Here is a 19899-nt window from a genome sequence, read left to right on the forward strand (position 1 = left end):
TACCGCACTTTTGCGCAGTTGGCGCAAATGGCGCTTGAATGGGTGCAGCCGGAAGCAAGCATGTCGGATTGTAGCAAAATGGCGCAGTTCGACCACCACTGTACGGTAGCTTTCTTGGTCATTTCAGAGAGCAAGGTTGTCGAACAAATGTTCATAAAACTAGTATTATCGGGAAAGGCCATAACCAGCTCATCAGAGAGATCATTGAAGCAGAAATGATAAACTTGATAAATGTAATAAGTTTATAAGCCATGGATCGAGCTCTCCGGAAAAAAAAAGAAAGCTAATCTCCAAATGTGCTAATGTGCTGGGCATGCACTGATGACCCTGTGTACGGTGCAAGCTTTTGGTGACGAATTCGCAAAGCTTTTTATTCTTAAGTGTGTTTTGTCATTAGCTGGCCGCATTTGCAGATGGCATGTCCCACATCAGAATTCGCTGAAATCTTCAATTCTAGCTAAGAGCTTTTTGTGAATACGTGCCATGATCAATAAATAAGCAGTCCAAAGTTGGTGCTTCGTGTGTGTCGGTGTGTCTCCTGTCTCTTCTCTTTGTCACAGTTTTTTTCGTGTGCTACCTACACCAAATATTGTGCAGCACCAAGTATCCCAAACTGCTACATTTGTCACTCTGTAAAAAATGAGCATGTATGAAGGAAATGACAGGGACAAACAGTAGATGCACACCTTCTGACATTTATTTCAGTGCATGTTTGTATATCAAAAATATACAACCAAACAGAACACGCAGGTTCACCGCAAAACTCAAAGCAGCACGACGCGCTTTGCTGTACTTTTTTTTTAACCTTCCTTCACAAAGATGAGGTACAGAGAAAGTGGTGGCAATGGGGGGCAAAAAGAATCAGAAAACGCTAGAGTATATCGCATGTGTACAATGGTTTATATATACGTGTCAGTGTACACGGTACATAGGACAACAAACTTAACTTGCATGTTGCATGCATATGCAGAGCCCACACCTGCATGCACACATGCAGAGAATAACATTGGCAGTGTGTTTTCTTCTTAAACTTTCAGACAAAATAATGTGAGGATCACCGCCAAATAGCCAGCCTTCATGTCGTGCCAACGGTACTCAAGTGCTGTCTGACCGATGACTTCCAATGTGTAGACATGCAATACAAACGACCAAAGTAATGCAGGTTGCCTGTGCATGCCGCTGTATTAAAGGAACCTGCAGTCTCGTTCTGACAACTTTATTAGGAGATATTACCCTTATTGTCTTGGCACAAATTTTACAGGATTGCCTTCTTTTTTTCTTTTCGGGCAAACCAGCCAAGCAACGAAGCCAAGTGTTTTACTGAACAATGCGGACTAAAAAGTTCAAGCTTGCTGTGAAATTTCACTGCATAGAGAGCAGTGGTAAGCCCAGCAGTATCTTTTAGAGATACTTAGGGAAAAGAAACACAAATTATTGTATACATTAAATAGTCAAAACATTGACAACAAAATTTCTATTAATAAATTAGTTAAAGCTAGGTGAAACAGTATCACCTTCCATAGTAATGTGGCAGAACACCATATAAGAAAGCCTGTTGTCTACCCAGCGTGGTGAGACAAAAAAAATACAGGTTGCTAGGGTTCTGCATGAGAAAATTACCCAAGTGCAGGACGGCAGTGTATCTGGGCTTCCATAGAGCAGTTTGCAGCACCGTTGACACGACAAGGAATGCCTCTGCCCAAAGGGAGGCATAACAAGCACCCATATAATTCCAGGTGCAGACCAACTCCTTCAGGAACATGTGCGAGTTGTGGAAAGAGTTTAACAATATTGATAGTTGACGGAAGTTCTGCAAAAATAATTCTGCACCTTGCTAATAGATCACCAGAAAGAAAAGATATAAACAAATCTTCCTAGATGAGAAGCCACTGGTTGTGTAACGACCGCACAAGATGCAACAACGACTACACTGTATCTCCAATTTTTGTAATTTCTTTTTCTATACCGTACATTTCACAAACATTCTAGCAGCAGTAATTGAAGGCCATTGGCAAGGACAAACTTTCTCTGCAGATTACAGTGGCGACCAAAAGGCTCAGTCAAAAAGCAAATACAAAGTTTTCACAAGCATAAACTGGTCATGCTGGCAACGTTAAACGCACTGAGCCTGTGATACTGCCACTACCAATGCCATGACATATTTGCACCACAAAAGTGAGCAGGCAGTCACTAAATGCAACTGTGTTCCGAACGGCACAACATACCTCAATAAATGTAAGTGGGTTTGAACAACTGCGAAGACAGAAGCAGAGCCATTTAAAAAAGGAGAAAAGGAAGGCAGAGATACATAAGAGCAACAGAGAGGTCCAAGTAAGCCAGACTGTACAGACAATGTCGCCACCTCGTGCCCTACATGCACACATGTGCACTTAAAGGATTCACCCAAAAGGCATCAAACAACCCCAGTAAGCCCAACGGCACTGAACAAAAACGTCCAGTGCAAGCGCAGGATTATCTTCACGCCTATCGAGCACAAGAACAGCACCTCGAGTGCTCAAGCCTGTGAAACATTACACACTGCCCAACCGAGCATGATGCATGAAGTGCGGTAGGACTGCCCCACTAGCTGGCTTGCAGCACCGTGAACCATGCGCCAGATGTTCAAGCATAAAGTAAGGTTGACAATCCTTTGCCAGGAAACATCGCGAGGAGCCTGTTCTGATGGCGAATGTGCACGATCTTTTCCATGCAGCTCTCTCTAGTTATCAAGCTGGAGATGCGCGACTCTGACGTTCAGCCTGTGCCTCGGTATTTCTCAGTGAAATGCATGCGAACAGGGCAGCATGCAACACCTCGGTAACACTTAACAGACTTGCACTTATGCAGATTGGCACTCTTTCCTCTAGACACCTCTGCGAATGTATGAAAACATCTGAAAGTACTTATCAAGGGAAGTCTGAACTGGAAACGTCACCAAAGAAGGTGCAGATGCTGACAGCAAAGCATTAACACAGCAGTTAGCAAGATGTTAACAGCAAAGCAGTGTAATTTTGACAGTAAACATTCAGTGAGCTGATATGAGCATCTTGATGCGAATTAGCCAGACCAAGATAGCACAGCACTCGGCCAGTAAATTTCTGCAGCAAATTAATTCCTGAAGTGCAGATTGTTTTTGGGAGGTGACATTAGACGTAAAACAAATGTATCCTTTTTGACATGAATACCATATTTTCCGGTATATAAGTCGCACCTTTGTATAAGTCACACCCCGCTCAAAATGGCAGCTTTTCTGGAAAAAGAGAAACTTATATATGTCGTACGGGTGTATAAGGCGCACCTGTTCATTCGGTAAGCGATATTTAAAAAAAAAAGATATATAGTGACATTTCAGCTTGTGAATGCGGGCCACGCACAAGCGTACATATCGGTGCCATTCCTAAAGAATTGCAACAGCAATGATATGGACAATCTGGCCGCATTTCTGTTGTTGTGGTCCCGGCGATGTTCCCTATAAAGTCTAAGGGCGATAAAATCATACCCGCACCGTATGCTTTATGTATGTGCGAGTGAAAGCGTGCAATGGTGAACAAAAGCGGGAAGGGAGCGTGGGAGGGAGGGGGATGGCTTGTACTCTGGTAGCAACTGCGTAGCTTGCGCAGCCATGGGCGCCAAATCTTGAAAGCAATTTGCAGACGCGACTTCAGAATCAGTCAACTCATGGTCGGCCTGCCGCCGCTTGCATTGCTGCTCCGTCCTTCTCACACGGCGCTCGGCTGCTCAATCAAGAAAAGAAGCCGGCACCTCCATAGTGCACATGCAACCCATAGCAATTGCCAGAGGAGGTCAACCCAGTGCGCTTCGCAGACATAGCATCCAATCCAATTTTAAAGCGAAGCTTTTTTTGCCTCTTCCTTCGACTTTCCCCCTGCTACTGCTGCTGCTGCTGCTGTCGCACAAACTGCGTTGGGGGGTCATTCAGAGCATGTATATAGATGACAGGTGAGAGTAAGAGAGAAAAGGCGACGGGAGACACTCGTTTTCATCCCTCCGCGTCGAATGTGCACAATGCCCTGGAGTTCGCAGGCCAATGCCACAATAGCCGCCTGACAGCTGTAATTATCCGTGACTCTCCTCAGAATCACTGCAGAAACTGCAGCACTTCCCTTTCTACTAAGGTGCGAGCCCAGAGGGGACATAGATAGAACTGTAGAGAGGAGAAGAGGCAGTTCCCATATAAGAAAGGGGGGGAGGCGACGTGAGAAGGCAAGGAAACCCCACTACTATACGACAGCGGTTGCGGGGAAACAGGATAAGCTTAAGTTCAAAGTACGGTACAGTACGTTGCTATTTCTGAAAAATAAATGCCGTGCAAATATGTAAAGCGGGTAACTTACGCAGGAAATGCAAAAGCAGAGCCGCATTAATTAAAGCACACCGCAGGGTGCAGAAGACACTACGGAAGCGGTCGACCATCAAATCAACACTTATGTGCCCGCTACATTAGCTTTGCGCCACTACAGCTTGCCTCATAATCCGTGTGTGGTTTTGGCACGTACAACCCCATAACCCAATTCAAGTTTAATACTTCTGCCACAATGCGATATGCCATGTGAGGCAATGACAACGCTCAGCCCTCACATAGATAAAATATGGCGTACAACAACGCCTCAAGCAAACACCTCTCCCCGTGTGTTCTGTGTACTATGCAGACAAACAGCAGTGGTGCACGCAAGGTACCATTTAACATCAACTCACCACTCTCATGTTAGCCTAAACGTCGAAGAAATTAAGGTTTAGCCATCAACATTACCGCTAATTATCGTCAATCAAAGCATCCAACATGGAAAGCTTCACTTACATCGATTCCCACAGTGCGTGGGATCTGCATGATTTTTATGGCAGTTCTTTCCGGAAAGAAATGTATGCTAGTCGCACCGTTCTATAAGAAGCATCAACCAAAAATTCAGGAAAAAAAACTGCTTATACACCGGAAAATACGGTATGTACGTATGCCAATGTGCTACTCCGACTTCCTTAATCATTAAAAACAAAGAAATCAAGAAAAACAAGTAGTTTGGAGAAGGTCAGTTCTACAAAGGTGGAGTGCTGTTTATCCACATGCAGTGCAAGAGCTTAGTGATGATGGCTAGAGAGAGAATGTGTACCTATGAACCACATAAACATTGTCTTAAGCGCAGTGTGGAATTACATGAAGAAACAACAAATTTAACTATCCAAAGTACATAGGCACTTTAGCATGGATCATGTAATTTGTCCCACAGTTCCTCCTATTATGTATCAATTGGCAATTCTGAGTACCAACATGCAGCTTACAGATAATGTGTGACAGTGCTCGAACGATTTCGCACAAATAAGAAAGGAATGACGGCTTGGGTCACAGTAGAAATTAGCGAGCAAGCAGACTTTAATCCAGCGTTGTAAACTTCTCTGACACACAGGCATCTACATCTGGCAAGTGGATGACAGTGTCACAAGTTCTGACAAGGTGTTGCCAAGACCCACAACATGCGCACACTGATGCTGTCATAAATCAGTCCATGTGCACCTACCCCTCTTGAGCCAAAAAAGCACCAAGAAATTGACGACAAGCAGCCATTACGCTCAAAACAACAGGCATCGGACCACTCTACGTACAGGGGCTTCTCAATGAAACCAGCCTAGACTTATCGGCAAATCACAACACCATTTAAAAGCACACTTTATGAACACATTTTTTTTCACAAGGCAGCAACTTCGTTCTCAGATGAATTATGTGACACAAAACTATAGCAGAAATGGTGTACACACGTAACCCACTGCAGCGCAATGAACAAAAGAAGCAATGCGACAAGGGTGACGGAAAACGATGGAACAATGGAATTGTTAAAATGATTAAAAAAAACAGCAAAGATGACTGAAAAAAGGAAAAGACAGCTTTGGAAAATGAGCACTACAGGGAGCTGAATCATTGCCACTTTAAAGATACAAGGCCAATGTGAAGGACAGAATGCACAGACTTCCAAACCATGCTTCGCAGTTCCAAATGCTTCAGGGCCTCTCCCAATGACATTGAAAGAGATTGGTACAGGTGGCATGGCACTGCGACCACAGAGTCTGACGCATGTGCACTTCAATAAATACATTGAACAACAAACTGGAATATGCATTGCCATTAAAAAAAAAATATTACCACAGCAGTACTCAGGAGGGTTTCTGACCGGCCAGCAGTAAAACGCCCATACACCCGACACCAGCACACCAGAGAAAATAAACAAAAAAAGAACTGCCGAAAGTGGCTTTGTGCGACACAAACAAGTTTTGAGGTAGTAGCGAGATGACATGCCCTTATGGCAAGGTGTGCGTCTCGTGAAATGGTGCACCACGTACCGAGAAGACGCATCAAGAAAGTAGCTAACACGAAAGACAGGAGATGCTAGAGCTCTGCAAGACCAGGCCACTGCCGTCATGGGGTGGGCGGAGAGAGGTCATGCTGGCTGTGAGCAAGTTCAGCTGCTAATTGTTGGGCAGAAAAACAGGCGGCAAACAACAAGGTTCGCTTGAAACAAATGCGGAAAAGCAGAACAGTGCTTTCTTTCCTTGCTCTAATGTACACCTAGCACTGTTTTACACCTCGGTGCCCCAAGTAATGGCATCGACAGCTAGTACACGCACCACAGCATAGTTAGTGTCCCAGAAGAGTTGCCAGCAATACAGCAGTGGTACTCTAGTCTGCAACACGAGAGGCAGCCCTGTGTGTATGCGCTGTCCACCAGGTGACGCTGTTATGAGATGGCTCACTTCAGAATACAGGTCGCTGAGTGGACAAGGCGTCAATGGAGTGATTCTCACCATCCAGACAAGATGGCCTCTGCAGTGGAGTATAAACATGGCAACGATTCCTGCTTTCATTTCGCATCCTGGTAAACCCACACAATTTCCTTGATATACAGCACAGCTTTAGACAACAGTAAACTATGTAAAGTAAACCTGAAGTTCGAGTAGCCGTGGCCTACACTGTAAGAAAGGTTATCACTCTTTGGAGCTCATCTTGCCCCCAATAAACAGTTGTAATCTATCTTACATGCCTTTCCTTTCTTTAATGCCACATACCTGGAACTTCCAGGTCCCGAACAGCTTACACATTATCAGCCTGACATAGCATTCTTGACAGGAAAGTAGTGAACGTGGAACTTTCAGGAAAGGAAATGCAAGCAAGGCAGATGATGATTCTTGTTTGGGGACAAGATAACACCCCAAAGGGTGTAAAAAATTTTTACCCATCCTGCAGGGCATGCTAGAAGCAAGCTGTACTGAAGCAAGAGCCCTCCGGTATTTAACATGTACACACACGCAACTGAACCACTCCTGCAGTCTAGACACTAACAGGAACGCACAAACTATGTTGATGATCTCACAACTAGCTGTTTCGTCGTGCCTCACCTCACCTGGGCAATGCGAGCTGATTAGTCAAGCCGCGATACGGGTAGGTCGCCGGCATGAAAAAAAAGTGTACGCTGGTCTAAACAGCAAGAGCTCAGAAACAAGAAAGCAGTGCTAAATGATCACAACAAACCTTGTCTGAGTAAAACTGAACCACCTTTCCGGAGTCTCACTCTTGGATTCCTTTCAATTTCAACGGGGAGCATACCGTTCACTTCCGCATAACATTTTATGGTAACAAGCTTCACTAGTGAAGTTAGACAATTCACACAGCAGCAGTAACTTGCAGTGAATGAAAACTTGCTATCTGTCTCTAATCAAACAGTAACAAGCTCAAATTCACCACACTAATTTCAAACAGTGCATTGCTTAGCATCTTAGTATGCTTAGTGTCTTTGCCAGGATGCCTGGCGTCGCCTAACAATTCGGTGAACAGCACAACAAACCTGCTGCCAATGTTCCATTTCTTCTGCACATCCTACTTTACTTTGCTGATAAGAGAACAGAAGCTTATATGCTTGTTCAAATGCACTGTCACAGCTTACGAGCACCCAATGTCAAAGTCAACCACTGTTGCTTCAGGCCAAAAACATTGCCGAAACGTCGCACACGAGAACACATCTTAATTTTTAAACAACAAGGAAGGCTTATATAAAGATTTCTTGGGGTACATAATGAACTTATGCCTCCAATCAATGCATAAAACTAACAACTCACACAAAGCTTTGAACAGTTTGATTGGAAAGTGACTAAAACAGGTCGGCAGTAACAAGAAAACCTTCCGGTGCATGAGACCATCCTTAAGCACCAAAAGCATTCAATATACACTAGCTAATCATTTTGTTTTAAAATCCTCCGTACATGACAGCTGGATCCCATCACAATAATCTGGTAAGCATGGCGAGCTCTTCTGAGAAAAGCAACCGTACGTATGATGTTTCACAGTACCAGCCCGTCTGGCATGGCAATCACATGTCCCATACCCACCACCATGCCATTGCAGGCAGGACACAAGTGCCTACAAAACTGGGCACTGCATTTTCAATCCATACCACTCAGACTTCACACACGAACTTCAGTGCAGCCACAACACTTTGGTAACCGACACTGAAGCCACCACTTCTGGTTGCACATGCAATACCTTGGCAACAAAGAACAATTACTGCACTCCGAGTGCAAACATGCGAGTTACACAAAACCAGCCAAGAATTGTACACATACACGCATATATACAGACAACTAGAGCCCACCATCCTTAAGCACACTGCAATTACAACATTACTATATAGCGCCTCAACCGAGGCTCTACCAGTATCCAGCCAGCTGATTCACATGCAATAAGGTTGTGTGTATGTGGACGTCCAAACAACAATTGAGCTGTGCTTCACGATTCCAGATGTATACTGGTGCCAGGAAAGATTACAATAAAAAAAAATGCTGGCAGTCAGCTTGCAGACTTGACCAATGAGTGACGAACATGTTTGACACGCAGCACACCTCTTCTCAGATGCCAAAAAGTCTGTCACAAATTGTTGCTTATCTTTTCCGACCTAGTGCCATGACACTGGCTCGTGGCTTTCACACAGCATACTACACGCCAGATTTTCAAAGCATCTTTAGAGGCACCTTAACAGCTTCACTGTACAACACAGAGCAAGAGCTGATGTTGTGCGGTCTGATCACTGACTTGGATTTCTCAGAGAATTCCCAGAGCCCTCATGTCCCATCTCCGCAAAGACTGTCCCCGAAGGACATCAGAGGCATGTTGGCTGAGCCGTTCCTAAAGAGCTGCAGTACACTGTACACTATCAACACGGAACTATGCTTCGGGCCAGTGACAATAAAACAATTCTCAACAACTTCCTGCACCACTTCATAATGAAATGCCAACCATTAACCTGCAAAGCAGCAACCGTCACAAAGCATGCTGCTACGCTACGTACCACATTCCTTTTGGATTCATGTCGAAAGCTCCTCAAACATCTCAACAAGACATCTTAAGTGACTCCATCTATCACGCATGTCATACATGGTACAGACAGAAATACAGATGCTCTTAAGATGTTTCAAACCAGGGACCCCTATACATGTGTGGCATCTACAGTGAGCACGCCACCAAATTAAGAAACGCCATCTTCACCATGCACGTGGGATTCTCTGTCCAGTGCTCACAATACAGAGTCAGGCAAATGCCCGGTCTTATGGCACATGCCTGTACTACCATGCACACAAAACGGCAAGTGAGGCAATGAAAATACCAGCCAAACCTAAACGGTACTGGAGCCCTTTATCCCTAGCGGAATATCACAGGCATGACAAAAGAAAACTGTATTTACCTATAGCTTTATATGTACATGCTTCTAAGCATCTAAACACCTTCAAAAAGAAAATGGTACTAATCACAAGCAGTACTAAAATCAAGGACCAGCCAAAAATAGCATCCTACATGTGCACTTTAAACACATAGTAAAAATCTATAAGCAACAGCACAGAGAGCTGAACCATCTGGCAAGCCCAAGGCATTCCACATGCCATGCCAATGCACAGACTAAAAATATAGAAGAATGGACCAGAGCATGGCAATTTTTTTAATGTTTCCTTTCCTTTCGTTTTTTTTTCCATATCTAAATTTTCTTACCCTTTAAGATGAAATGGGTGCCTATTAATGATCCAAAATTCATGCACACACAAAAAAAAACTCTTTTTAAGAATCATACTCCAAAAAAAATGAGAGAATCGGTCGAGCACCGCTGGGCTGGACAGCTTGCTATTTCTCAAGCTTCAAGTAATAAGAGCCATTACTGCCACTGAGAAGACCACCAGCACTAGACTGTCGTAACTTCACTTGGGAACAGTGTCTTAAAACTGGCGATTAACAATGGGCCCTTCGCATCGTATCACGGGTAATTAATTAAATCTGAGCAAAACTAACATGCAGGAAATGGGAACAACACGCACAGCACGCCTTCTGGTGTTGCCACGCACAGCGACAAAATGCTCTCCTCAGTGTGCTACATTCAGCCAGCAAGCCAGCACAGCCTGGCAAGCTACTGACAGAGAACCCCATCTATGAGCCCATAAAGAATGCACCCAAGTTCAAACCTAAAGACCGGTTCCAAACAAAACAGCACCACAGTCAAGAAGTTCAGGTTGTGAATGTGAGCATTGACGGCTTGCCCTTTAGTGATGCAACACAATCACTAGTTTAGTCATTATCAATCTTTCGATAGCGCCATCAATAGTGCACTATCTATACTGCTATTACAATGAGTGCACTGTCAACAGTACTATTGACAGTACACTATCAATAATGTAAACTTGTGCGACATACCGCACGTAAACACTGCAACATAAAATTGCCGACGTTTCCCTGTTCCCAATTGTCATTATCAATGGTCAGTTATCGCAAAATTTCTGGTAATATCACTAGCCAAGAATTGCAAAATTATCAATCACACTGTTAACAGCAAACTATCACAATACTATTAATAGATTTTGTTACACTATCGAGTTTTATAGTGAAATATTGTAATATATTGATGGTGCTATCAGTGGCAATACTACCAACGGTCTCTTTTACACTACACTATCAATGATTTCAAACACCTATCGATGCCATCGATAGTCAATGTACCGATAGTTTTGCATCACTAGTGCCCTTACATGGAGGTTCACAACCTTTCTAGGTGGCGCTGAAGGTACGAGCACAAAACCCAGTTGCGCCAAGAAACAGCAAGGCAAATTGCTTGGGTGCGGAGCAGAGTGCGTCTTGTGGATTCATGTATCGCAGGTTTTATCGACAATCGTGACGCTGCCTCCACCTCGGGAAGGAAAAATTTGCAAACAGCTACACTGCCTATTGCGATTCTCAAGTACCAGCACATCCTACGCTTGGCCTCTCTCATTACTTCAAACTGATGGATGTTGATTTTAAAGACAAAAATTAAAAACAAGAATTTACGCAAAAACGGAGCTGAGTGCAGGCTTCAGAATCTAAGTTGCAAGGGGAAAAAAATATCCCAAGGACAGCACATTATTGTCAGAGCTATGTTAATGTGCAGGATATTCAATGAACACAAAGTTTCTGAGATCTGCTGAAAAAATAAAAGCAACCTCACATACTCATGAACAAGCATCAAACACTCTTCATAACTGATTTCCAGATGGCATTATCATGTCTACATCACAATCAACAACAACGTCAGGCAATCATTGAACTTCTAGTGCCAACTTGAAAGTACAGGCCAACGTGCCGCTTCAATACATATTAATCAGGTACAGCTTTTTTCCCTTGAACCAAAATAAAACACTGCAGCTTTCCACCTTCCTTGCTACTGCAAAACACTACACTAAGGATTTTATGTCTACAAAATAAAACAACTTGCACATGTACATTTTCAGAGCTCCCCAGATGAATGTTCTATATTTTTTTCCTCGTGCTGCTGCTAGAATCTCTCATCTGCAGCCGCCATTAGCACCTTAGTGGCGCAACTGCTCATAAGGATCAGCACATCTCTATTGGTTATGAATTTCCTATAACTCCTTTGTATCTCATCTTCTGTCTGTAATTTTAATGTCAACTTTTTTTTTTCTCATCATTCTTTTTTGTTCAACTATGACATATGTTCTGATGGAATGCAAGAGCTCTTCATCCTACTAAGCTCAACCGCTGCAACATTGTGCAATTGGACAAAAAGAAATGTAAGAAGTATTAGCCTCCAATTTCTTGTGTGCGCCTTGATTCAGAAAGTCAAGCACAGGGGCAGATGTGCAACATAGCTTAAATTAACATAACGCAACCTAGTGTTCTTTCGACAAATAGCACTTCTTTAGCTGTCCCATGCAAGCACGGCAGTGGATTCACAGCTCCATGCTGAGAATTAGGCAAGCCCAGCCTAATGCAAGCTGAGCTTAACGCAAACTCGCTTTAACGCAAATGCACCGAATCTCGTTTATTACCAGCAACAACAAGAGCCCAATTACATCCATTGTAGGACTAACGTTTCTCAGTTACATCCAGAATAACCCCTGTACTGCATTCCTGTGGGAACCTAAGCAAATGTACTCAGGCTGTTCAGTTCATCAAAGAATTCAGCTTAGTCAATAAAGGGACTTGGATTATAAGTCCACTGCAATAGTACTAAACCTGTAGATACAGGAAAAGTGCAAATCAGCAAACAAGTGATAACAGTCCCACCTTTCCTACATTACTGTAAGTGCACCCAAACACAAGAAAAAAATTTTTGGCCTAATAACACATCTTCTGAGAGCACTCATGGAGAGCAGTGGATGAGCTAACATAAAATATAGATGCAATAGTAACTAGGCGGTAATTACAGCCTCTGCTATGGCACCACACAATGACAGATGACTGCCAAACACAAGAGGAAAATAGCATGAAATGAGATGGAAAAGTATTTTGTACTTCGAGCAATGCCTTCACGGTCGTGCGGTTAAAAACGCAGTTAATAATACATCAGCCCATCAAGGGTGCCTTGTCCTAGATACCTGCCTAAGGGGCATTTCTTGCCTCAGTCTATGGTCTTGCATTTGCAAGCAAATCTTCAAACCTGTGAAAACACGCAGAGCCTTCCGAATGAACTACTCGGATCAGTAGGGCAGCTACATAGGCTGCGATTTCATAAAAACCATAAAACATTCAAATGGAGACAAGACAGTTGATAAAGTCTGCATATAATTGATTGTGGTAGGTGAAGACATAACCACTTGAATTTTCAGTGCAACAGTATTTTGTATTCCTCAATGACATTACTGACAGTGGCACACAATGTCCAAGGCTGTTAAAAAGAAGAGGTTCTTTTGAAGTGACTCATGTCGTTGTTTTAGTGCAATAGTACAAGAATAGGCATAAAATTTTTGCCATTAAAATTATTCTTTTTTCTGCACCTTAATTCAGATTGATGTGATGTGGCACCAGGCAACTCCATTCTACTTTTTTTTTTATTTTCTGTTTTGTGTGCACAGGGCAGGAGAAACTTTCAAAGGCCTTTCTGACAAGTGATCTTTGTGTCCACCAGCATCGGGGCTCCCAAAAAGGCGCAACAATTTCCACAATATCCCCGTGACATTTCTGTACAACCGTAGCAGCTTATGGTCCGCACCATGCTTACAGGCAGTCCTGGTTGAGCAGACAGCTGGGACAGACAGAGTCGTTCAGTGGCAGCGACAACAGAACATGGCATGCCTTTTGCCATGACTGGCAAGCAAATCAAGCCTCAATGTAACAAACCCAAATATAGCAAATTATCAGATGTAACGAAGTAAATCTAAACAGTTTGTCACTGATATAAATGTGTATCAAATATATGCTTGTAACAAATGTATACTTACAACAAATATTCAATATATAACAGACATATCTGTCAACAAAATGTCATGCTGGTGCTTTTCCAACCATGGCCTCAAACTATAGGACTTAAATGTGTCAGGAGTCGTGCTACCTTCGTTTCTTCTCCAATTCGCTTGGCGACAAAGATGCAATTTGTACAAACATTTAAAATGCGTAATTATCACTCAATCGACTTATGAGATGCCCATTTACAACATCATAGCCAACAGGACTGTAAACTCGTACTATTGGCACCGCTAAAATTTGGAAACCACAACTTAACAAAAATATTAATCTAAAAGAATAATACTATATAAATTCTAGGCTTTTACGTGCAAAAACCAGGATCTGATTATGAGGCACGCTGTAGTGGGGGACTCCGAATTAATTTTGATCACCTGGGGTTCTTTAAAATGCACCCAAATAAGAATCATAGCATGAGGCATAACATAACAAGTGAAGCAGTTTTACATCCCAAAGTCACAGTAAAGGTATGAGGGATGCCACGGGACTATGAACCAATTTTGACCACCCGGGATTATTCAACGTGCACTCAAACTGAAGTACACAAATGTTTACGTAATCCAGCCCCTAACAAGAAAGTGACAGGAAACCAAATCAAGAAACATCGCGCTCTCAGCAGCAGAATTAAACCATCCTTAAGTTTTACCTTACACTTTAGAGTAAACATAGGCCTTCACCTTAACCTTTATTAGTGCTTTTTAAGAACATTCCCATATTTGGGAGTTTGTAGCACTTTCTGTGAAGTCTTATGCTTCAGTGGCATGACAACTGTGATTTGCGGCAGCTCTTTATAATCATGAAAATTGCAATAAAACCACTAGTTGCACAACTCGTTTAGGATATAATCATGTTATAAAAAATGGAACTTTTTTTTCAAAAATGTATTCATTCCATCTACCAAAACAAGTGTCTTAATATCAGACTTTCCTGTATAAGATGTATCATGACCATAATAACTGATACTAGCAGGCCCTAAAGATGCTTGTTTAACAATACCTGAAGTCATTCCTCATTGAGGTTCTTCGTAAAGGATTCGTTTAGCAAATCTGAAAGTCTTGCCAGTAGATTTTAGTGAAACTGAAAGTTCATCCAGTGGAGTATTTGCAAGACAAAAGAGATATTGAACAAGTTCACCGACTGACACTGCTACTACTGCCATTGCACGAAACAGCCTGTGCCACTAAAGTCTGTTCCAGCAAGATGATATCAAACCTGTAGGCACAGCGCAGGCCAATGCCACTCCAACATCATCCCACAACAGAGAGACCCCCGCTCAGGAACAATCTCCACAGCGGTGGTGACTACACACACGCACGTGCACACACACACAAGGGCAAGTGCACCCAGCTCCCTAGTGAACACAAATCTCAAACCGGAGGGCATCGGCGGCACGCCGAGGCCTCTGCCTGACCTCGTTCGAAAAGGCAATCAGGCAGAACTAGGAGTGCAGCAGCAGTCAAGAACACGGCAGGAGTGGGACCCGTTGTTCTCCTTGCAAGACCATTTAGCAACCCGGTAGGCAGTAATCACAGACGACATGGCAAGGTCACTGTCATTTTTGCCAACGCACCCTCGTCCGTAGACATCGACGACCAAAAAAAACGGCACTATGACAGACGGTATGAACGCGGCGAGTAGTCCCGCTGCCGCCCTACAGTATCTCTCTCTTTTGAGGAGGCCGGCAATGATTGGGAGGTAGGCGCGGTGGTGTGTACTGTGTGACATCATCACAGTGAGGCCCCTAACTGTCACCTGTCGAGCGGAGTCCTAGCCCGCAGGCTCGAAAGAGCCCCGAGGGGCTCAGGTCGCACAGACAATGCGCCTCCTCAGGCGGGGTGGTGCCACGCGTAGGGGGCAGTACCACAAGGCATGGGCACCTGCATGGTGTGGTAATGCTGGTGGTGGTGGTGATGGTGGTGGTGGTGCTGGTGCTGGAGGTGCAGGGGTGGCGGTGGCTGGTGCTGCTGCGGCTGATGACGGTGCGGCTGGTGATGCTGGTGATGGTGCTGGCTCTTGGCACCGGCGTCTGCGGGGGACAGGGATGGTGGGTAGCCCAGCGAGGCGTACGTAAGGGCTTCGCTGTGCTCATTCTTCACTATGTCCGGAATCTGTGGATGATGCAGAGAAAAAAAAATGATGTAATCCACAATTTAAAAAGCCGGACAACTAAAATTCTTTGCAATGAAACATGCAATGGTGAGATTGAAAAAGCATGAAAGACAAAGCAGAAAAACAGTATATTCTATTTCTTCATTTCTTTCTGTGAGAGACATTTCTCCACGTCTTTCATCGCTGTCGGCCACCCTGAAGACTGACAGCACCTATAGAAGCAGTGACTGCAGCTACCTTGAAAACAGATGCAAAGTAGTGCACGACAGTAGATGATCATTAGAAGCATAAGATTGTCAAGATCGGAAGCATCAAGTCATAGAGCGTAGGGGAGGCATAGATGCTGCAAGAACAGTGGGACAGGTTTGCAGTACCTGCAGACTTTGAAACCAGGGCGATTCACCACAGAGAGCCCACCGATAAGCTTGTTGTCGCTGACACACTTGGAAACTTCATGTTTAGCAGTACAGTAGTACAGTTAAAGGTACCAACATCAAAAAAAAGCAAAAACAAATGTGCAATGAAAAGATAACGCTACATGTAATTGAAACAAGCACAATGTCATTCCACAAATGGTTAACCCTATCAGGGTAAATTTTTTTTCGCCATATGCGACCGCCCAGGGTCAATTTTTTTAGTGCAGATTGCAATTCTTCTGAGGGACTTATAAAAAAAAAATTTACCGTAATTTTTCTAGGGTGACCGTAAAGTGAGAAAAACATATTTTGCGTTGGTTTATGTGTACTGTTTATTCATGAAAAACAACAATAAAAAAAGGGAAATAAACTCATAATTAAAAATTTGATGCATTGTTATACACATAAGGCTTAGAAAATGCGCACACGAGAATATTTCGCAAGTCTCAAATGTTCCTGCTCTTACACTAATATTTACGTCCATAGCGTAATCGAACTGCGAAGGTGAGTGCACTAAAAAAAAACTATGTGGCTGTGTGCCCGTCAAAAAAGCAATACGTGTGATAAACTTCCGCTAATCTTCATCTTATCGCCAACCAGAGGCAATTAGTTTTCGTGAGTCTCCAAAAAAAGAAAAGAAAAGGAAATGCAAGAACGGCGGCATCCTTCCTATGTGCACCCCTGTGAGCACTATACGTGCGAGAAACAGGCGGTCGCCCTTTGAGCGATTAGTAACAAGATAGCCATCAGTTTTGCAAGCACAAGAAGCTGAAACCGCCCGCGGAATAAAACCCAAACCGCTGCCCGCCAGCGCGCGCGCTAATGCGCGAGCAGTAGTATATAGACGCACCGGAGCAAACTAGCTCTAAAAGAAACCATGCAATGAAAACCAAGAGAGGGAGACGCGAGAAAAAAATTCCCTGTTTTCCCACATAGTGGCAGCACATGCCAGCAAAGAAAAAGTTAGGAAATTGGCGCACATTTTAAACGTACAGATAGTGCCATAAATATACGGCATCTCGACCATTTTGGAAAAAAGCTAATCTTTTTTACTTGCTAATCTTGCTTTGATTTTGTTTTTGAAACATCTGTCACATCCAGTGAAGACCTCTGCCTCTATTATTTTTTAACTTACAGCAGACTTTAGAAGGAGAACCTTGGTTTGGGCAAGTTGGGTCATGGTCGAACGGCTGGGAAAGCAGCTCTGAAAAACACAGGACAGAGACAGTGATCATCATGCACACTATGCGTCTCTGTCCCTGTGTCTTTTAGTGCTGCTTTCCCAACCGTTAGACTTTAGAAGTAAGAGGAGACAGGAAAAATAGTTTTCAGCTAGGTGATCAACAACATCACAACTCTCAGGTGTGTTATAACTGGAGGTGCAAAAGCAAGGCATCTGAGGAACTGACCTGATCGAGGAACCCTCCGCTAAGGTTGGGGCTACTACTAGTGCCATAACGCTCCCTGGAAGCATCGTCCGGCTGGGTGACACCTCCATAGTGGCACATGGACCGGTGGTGCGCTGACAGAACAAAAATAAAGCAAAAATGAGCCCTGATTCAATTTAGAGTGTTATATTGATAGGGGTGTGCGAATGCTGAATACTAGTAGATTTTCAATCGAATAACAAATCAAATCAAGAACAAAAAGCCAAATGTCGAACCTAATATCGAATATCACAAAATTTATCATAAAATTTAATGCTTACAAATTTTGTGCTAGAAAAGACTGTCCTGCCCATCTCTGGAAGTCTCCTAGCATTGCAAAAAACGGATGTAACAAGCTATCAGATAGAAATGAAGATACTATACAGTATGGTCTACTCTTATTAAAGGGAACTCCAAATTAGTATGCCAGCATTGATTACAGCTCTGGGGCATGATTAGAGACCATTGTTCGAAACACACATTCAGTTTACATTCAGTTTCGCCTCGCGCAATTGGCCTAGGCCACACCAAGTTGTCAGCCACAGTGACGACTCGTCGAGTCCACGCCGACTGATCCGCACCAGCTGACAACCTGCCAAGGTCTAGGCCAATCACACGAGGCAAAAACGAAGACAAATTGAACGCACATTCCAAACTAATCTCCGATCGTGCACCAGTTCTGGTATATGAAGGTCTGCAAGATATTTTTTGTCAATAGATTGTCTGTTGAACAGAATAAAGTGCTTTTCTCCCTCTGAAGCTAAAGAGTTAGTGACGTTATGTTGTACTGAATATCAATGAGGTACTCAAGTTTAATAGTAGACCTGTATTTTATAGCAGCCTTTTATTGCATAGAAAATATCGCTTTTCCAGTTTTGCTCCACGATACAAAAGAGCTTTCCCATCTTTACAACAGGTGGGTTATCATAAGGCCAACCTACGCGACAGACGAAAGCATGGACCATGCATTACGTGATATGATCACCGTTCCGCAGGTAGCCTTCATTGACGCTATGAAGATCGACATTAAGTGTAGGTGCATTTTCATCGCCAGGTTAAGGGTGATTCGCTACCCATGAAAGATTCTGAAATCGGGAGGGTCAAGTGCAAGTCTGTGCAACGCCCCTCCATTCGTCTATCTACCATCCGCGCAAATGTATACAACCAGGCAGCCAGCGCGCTATTCACGATACTTTTGAACCTGTAGTGTAAATCCAAAAAGTGTGCTGTGACAGGTGGCTCTACGCTACAAAAAGCGACCGACGTGCGTCTATGAACAGCGTAGGGGAACGAGAGGCTGCCATGTGGTGTCGCAAAGATATGGTGGCTGTGAGCAACTTTGTTGCCCTCCTGCACACTTGCTTACATTTGAGAGGCAGTTCGTTGGCTTTCCAAGAGTGATGCAGCTGCTGTGAACAGAACTGCATCAATTCAGCACCAAACTGTAAATTCAGTCCCCAACACTGGAGAATCAGCGGCACCAATTAGGCCGAATGGCCCAGGCAGCAGGGCCGTGACGAAAATTCACCGCTGGCCAATGTGGTAACAGGCTGCAAGTCGTCACAGAATGCTTGCTGCTAATAGGTTTGTATGGTTGGCTCATCAGTGATCAGTCCCAAGATCACGTGTACCTGTTAGATTGATGGCTGTTGAAGCCGCATTAAGTACGCCACCTCATATGCAACACAATCTCTGTGCCTTCCAACAGCTAAGTGGCCATATCTTCGCTGATGTGTGCATACTTTACGAAATATGCGCTGCTTTTGCTGCCGTTCCCTCTGTATGCACCACATTATCAGTCCTGTTGACCACTTTGCACCGTCAGAGGCGTCCCCGGTTTAAAAGGTGCCATTTTGCGAAATGTGGCATTCAGGCATTGTTACGACCCCCACATCAGGCCGACATTGGAAAGCGGTAAGACAGAAGCACTCACAGAGACAGTCCGCTACTATGTCAGCAGGAGCGGCCTGTCCACGGCACGCTTGGCACTACTATTGCGCAGAAAACAATGAAGCGAGACATTCGCTTTGAGCACGAAGGGCTCCGCGGCGCACGTGATAAGCAACGCCACATGGGTCTCTACGCCAAATATATCCAATGATTGAAAAATCGAATTGTTGAGATTCGACTTGCATCCAATTCTTCAAACATTCACTATTCGACTCGATTCAGT

At 43.8% G+C, this 19899-nt stretch overlaps 1 protein-coding gene across 1 annotated transcript in view; it reads right to left on the reverse strand.

The window, feature by feature from the left end:
- Positions 1-674: 674 nt before the first annotated feature.
- Positions 675-19899, reverse strand: part of LOC126540384 (uncharacterized) — a 72738-nt gene continuing 53513 nt past the window's right edge. The window contains exons 7-8 of the mRNA XM_050187183.3: positions 17709-17821; positions 675-15882 (exon numbers count right to left, since the gene is read on the reverse strand). Of these exons, the coding sequence (XP_050043140.1) occupies positions 15601-15882; positions 17709-17821 (395 nt within the window). The 3' untranslated portion in view covers positions 675-15600. The remainder of the gene's footprint in view (positions 15883-17708; positions 17822-19899) is intronic.

Source organism: Dermacentor andersoni, chromosome 2, assembly GCF_023375885.2.
Source record: "Dermacentor andersoni chromosome 2, qqDerAnde1_hic_scaffold, whole genome shotgun sequence".
Taxonomy (NCBI): Eukaryota; Metazoa; Arthropoda; class Arachnida; order Ixodida; family Ixodidae; genus Dermacentor; species Dermacentor andersoni.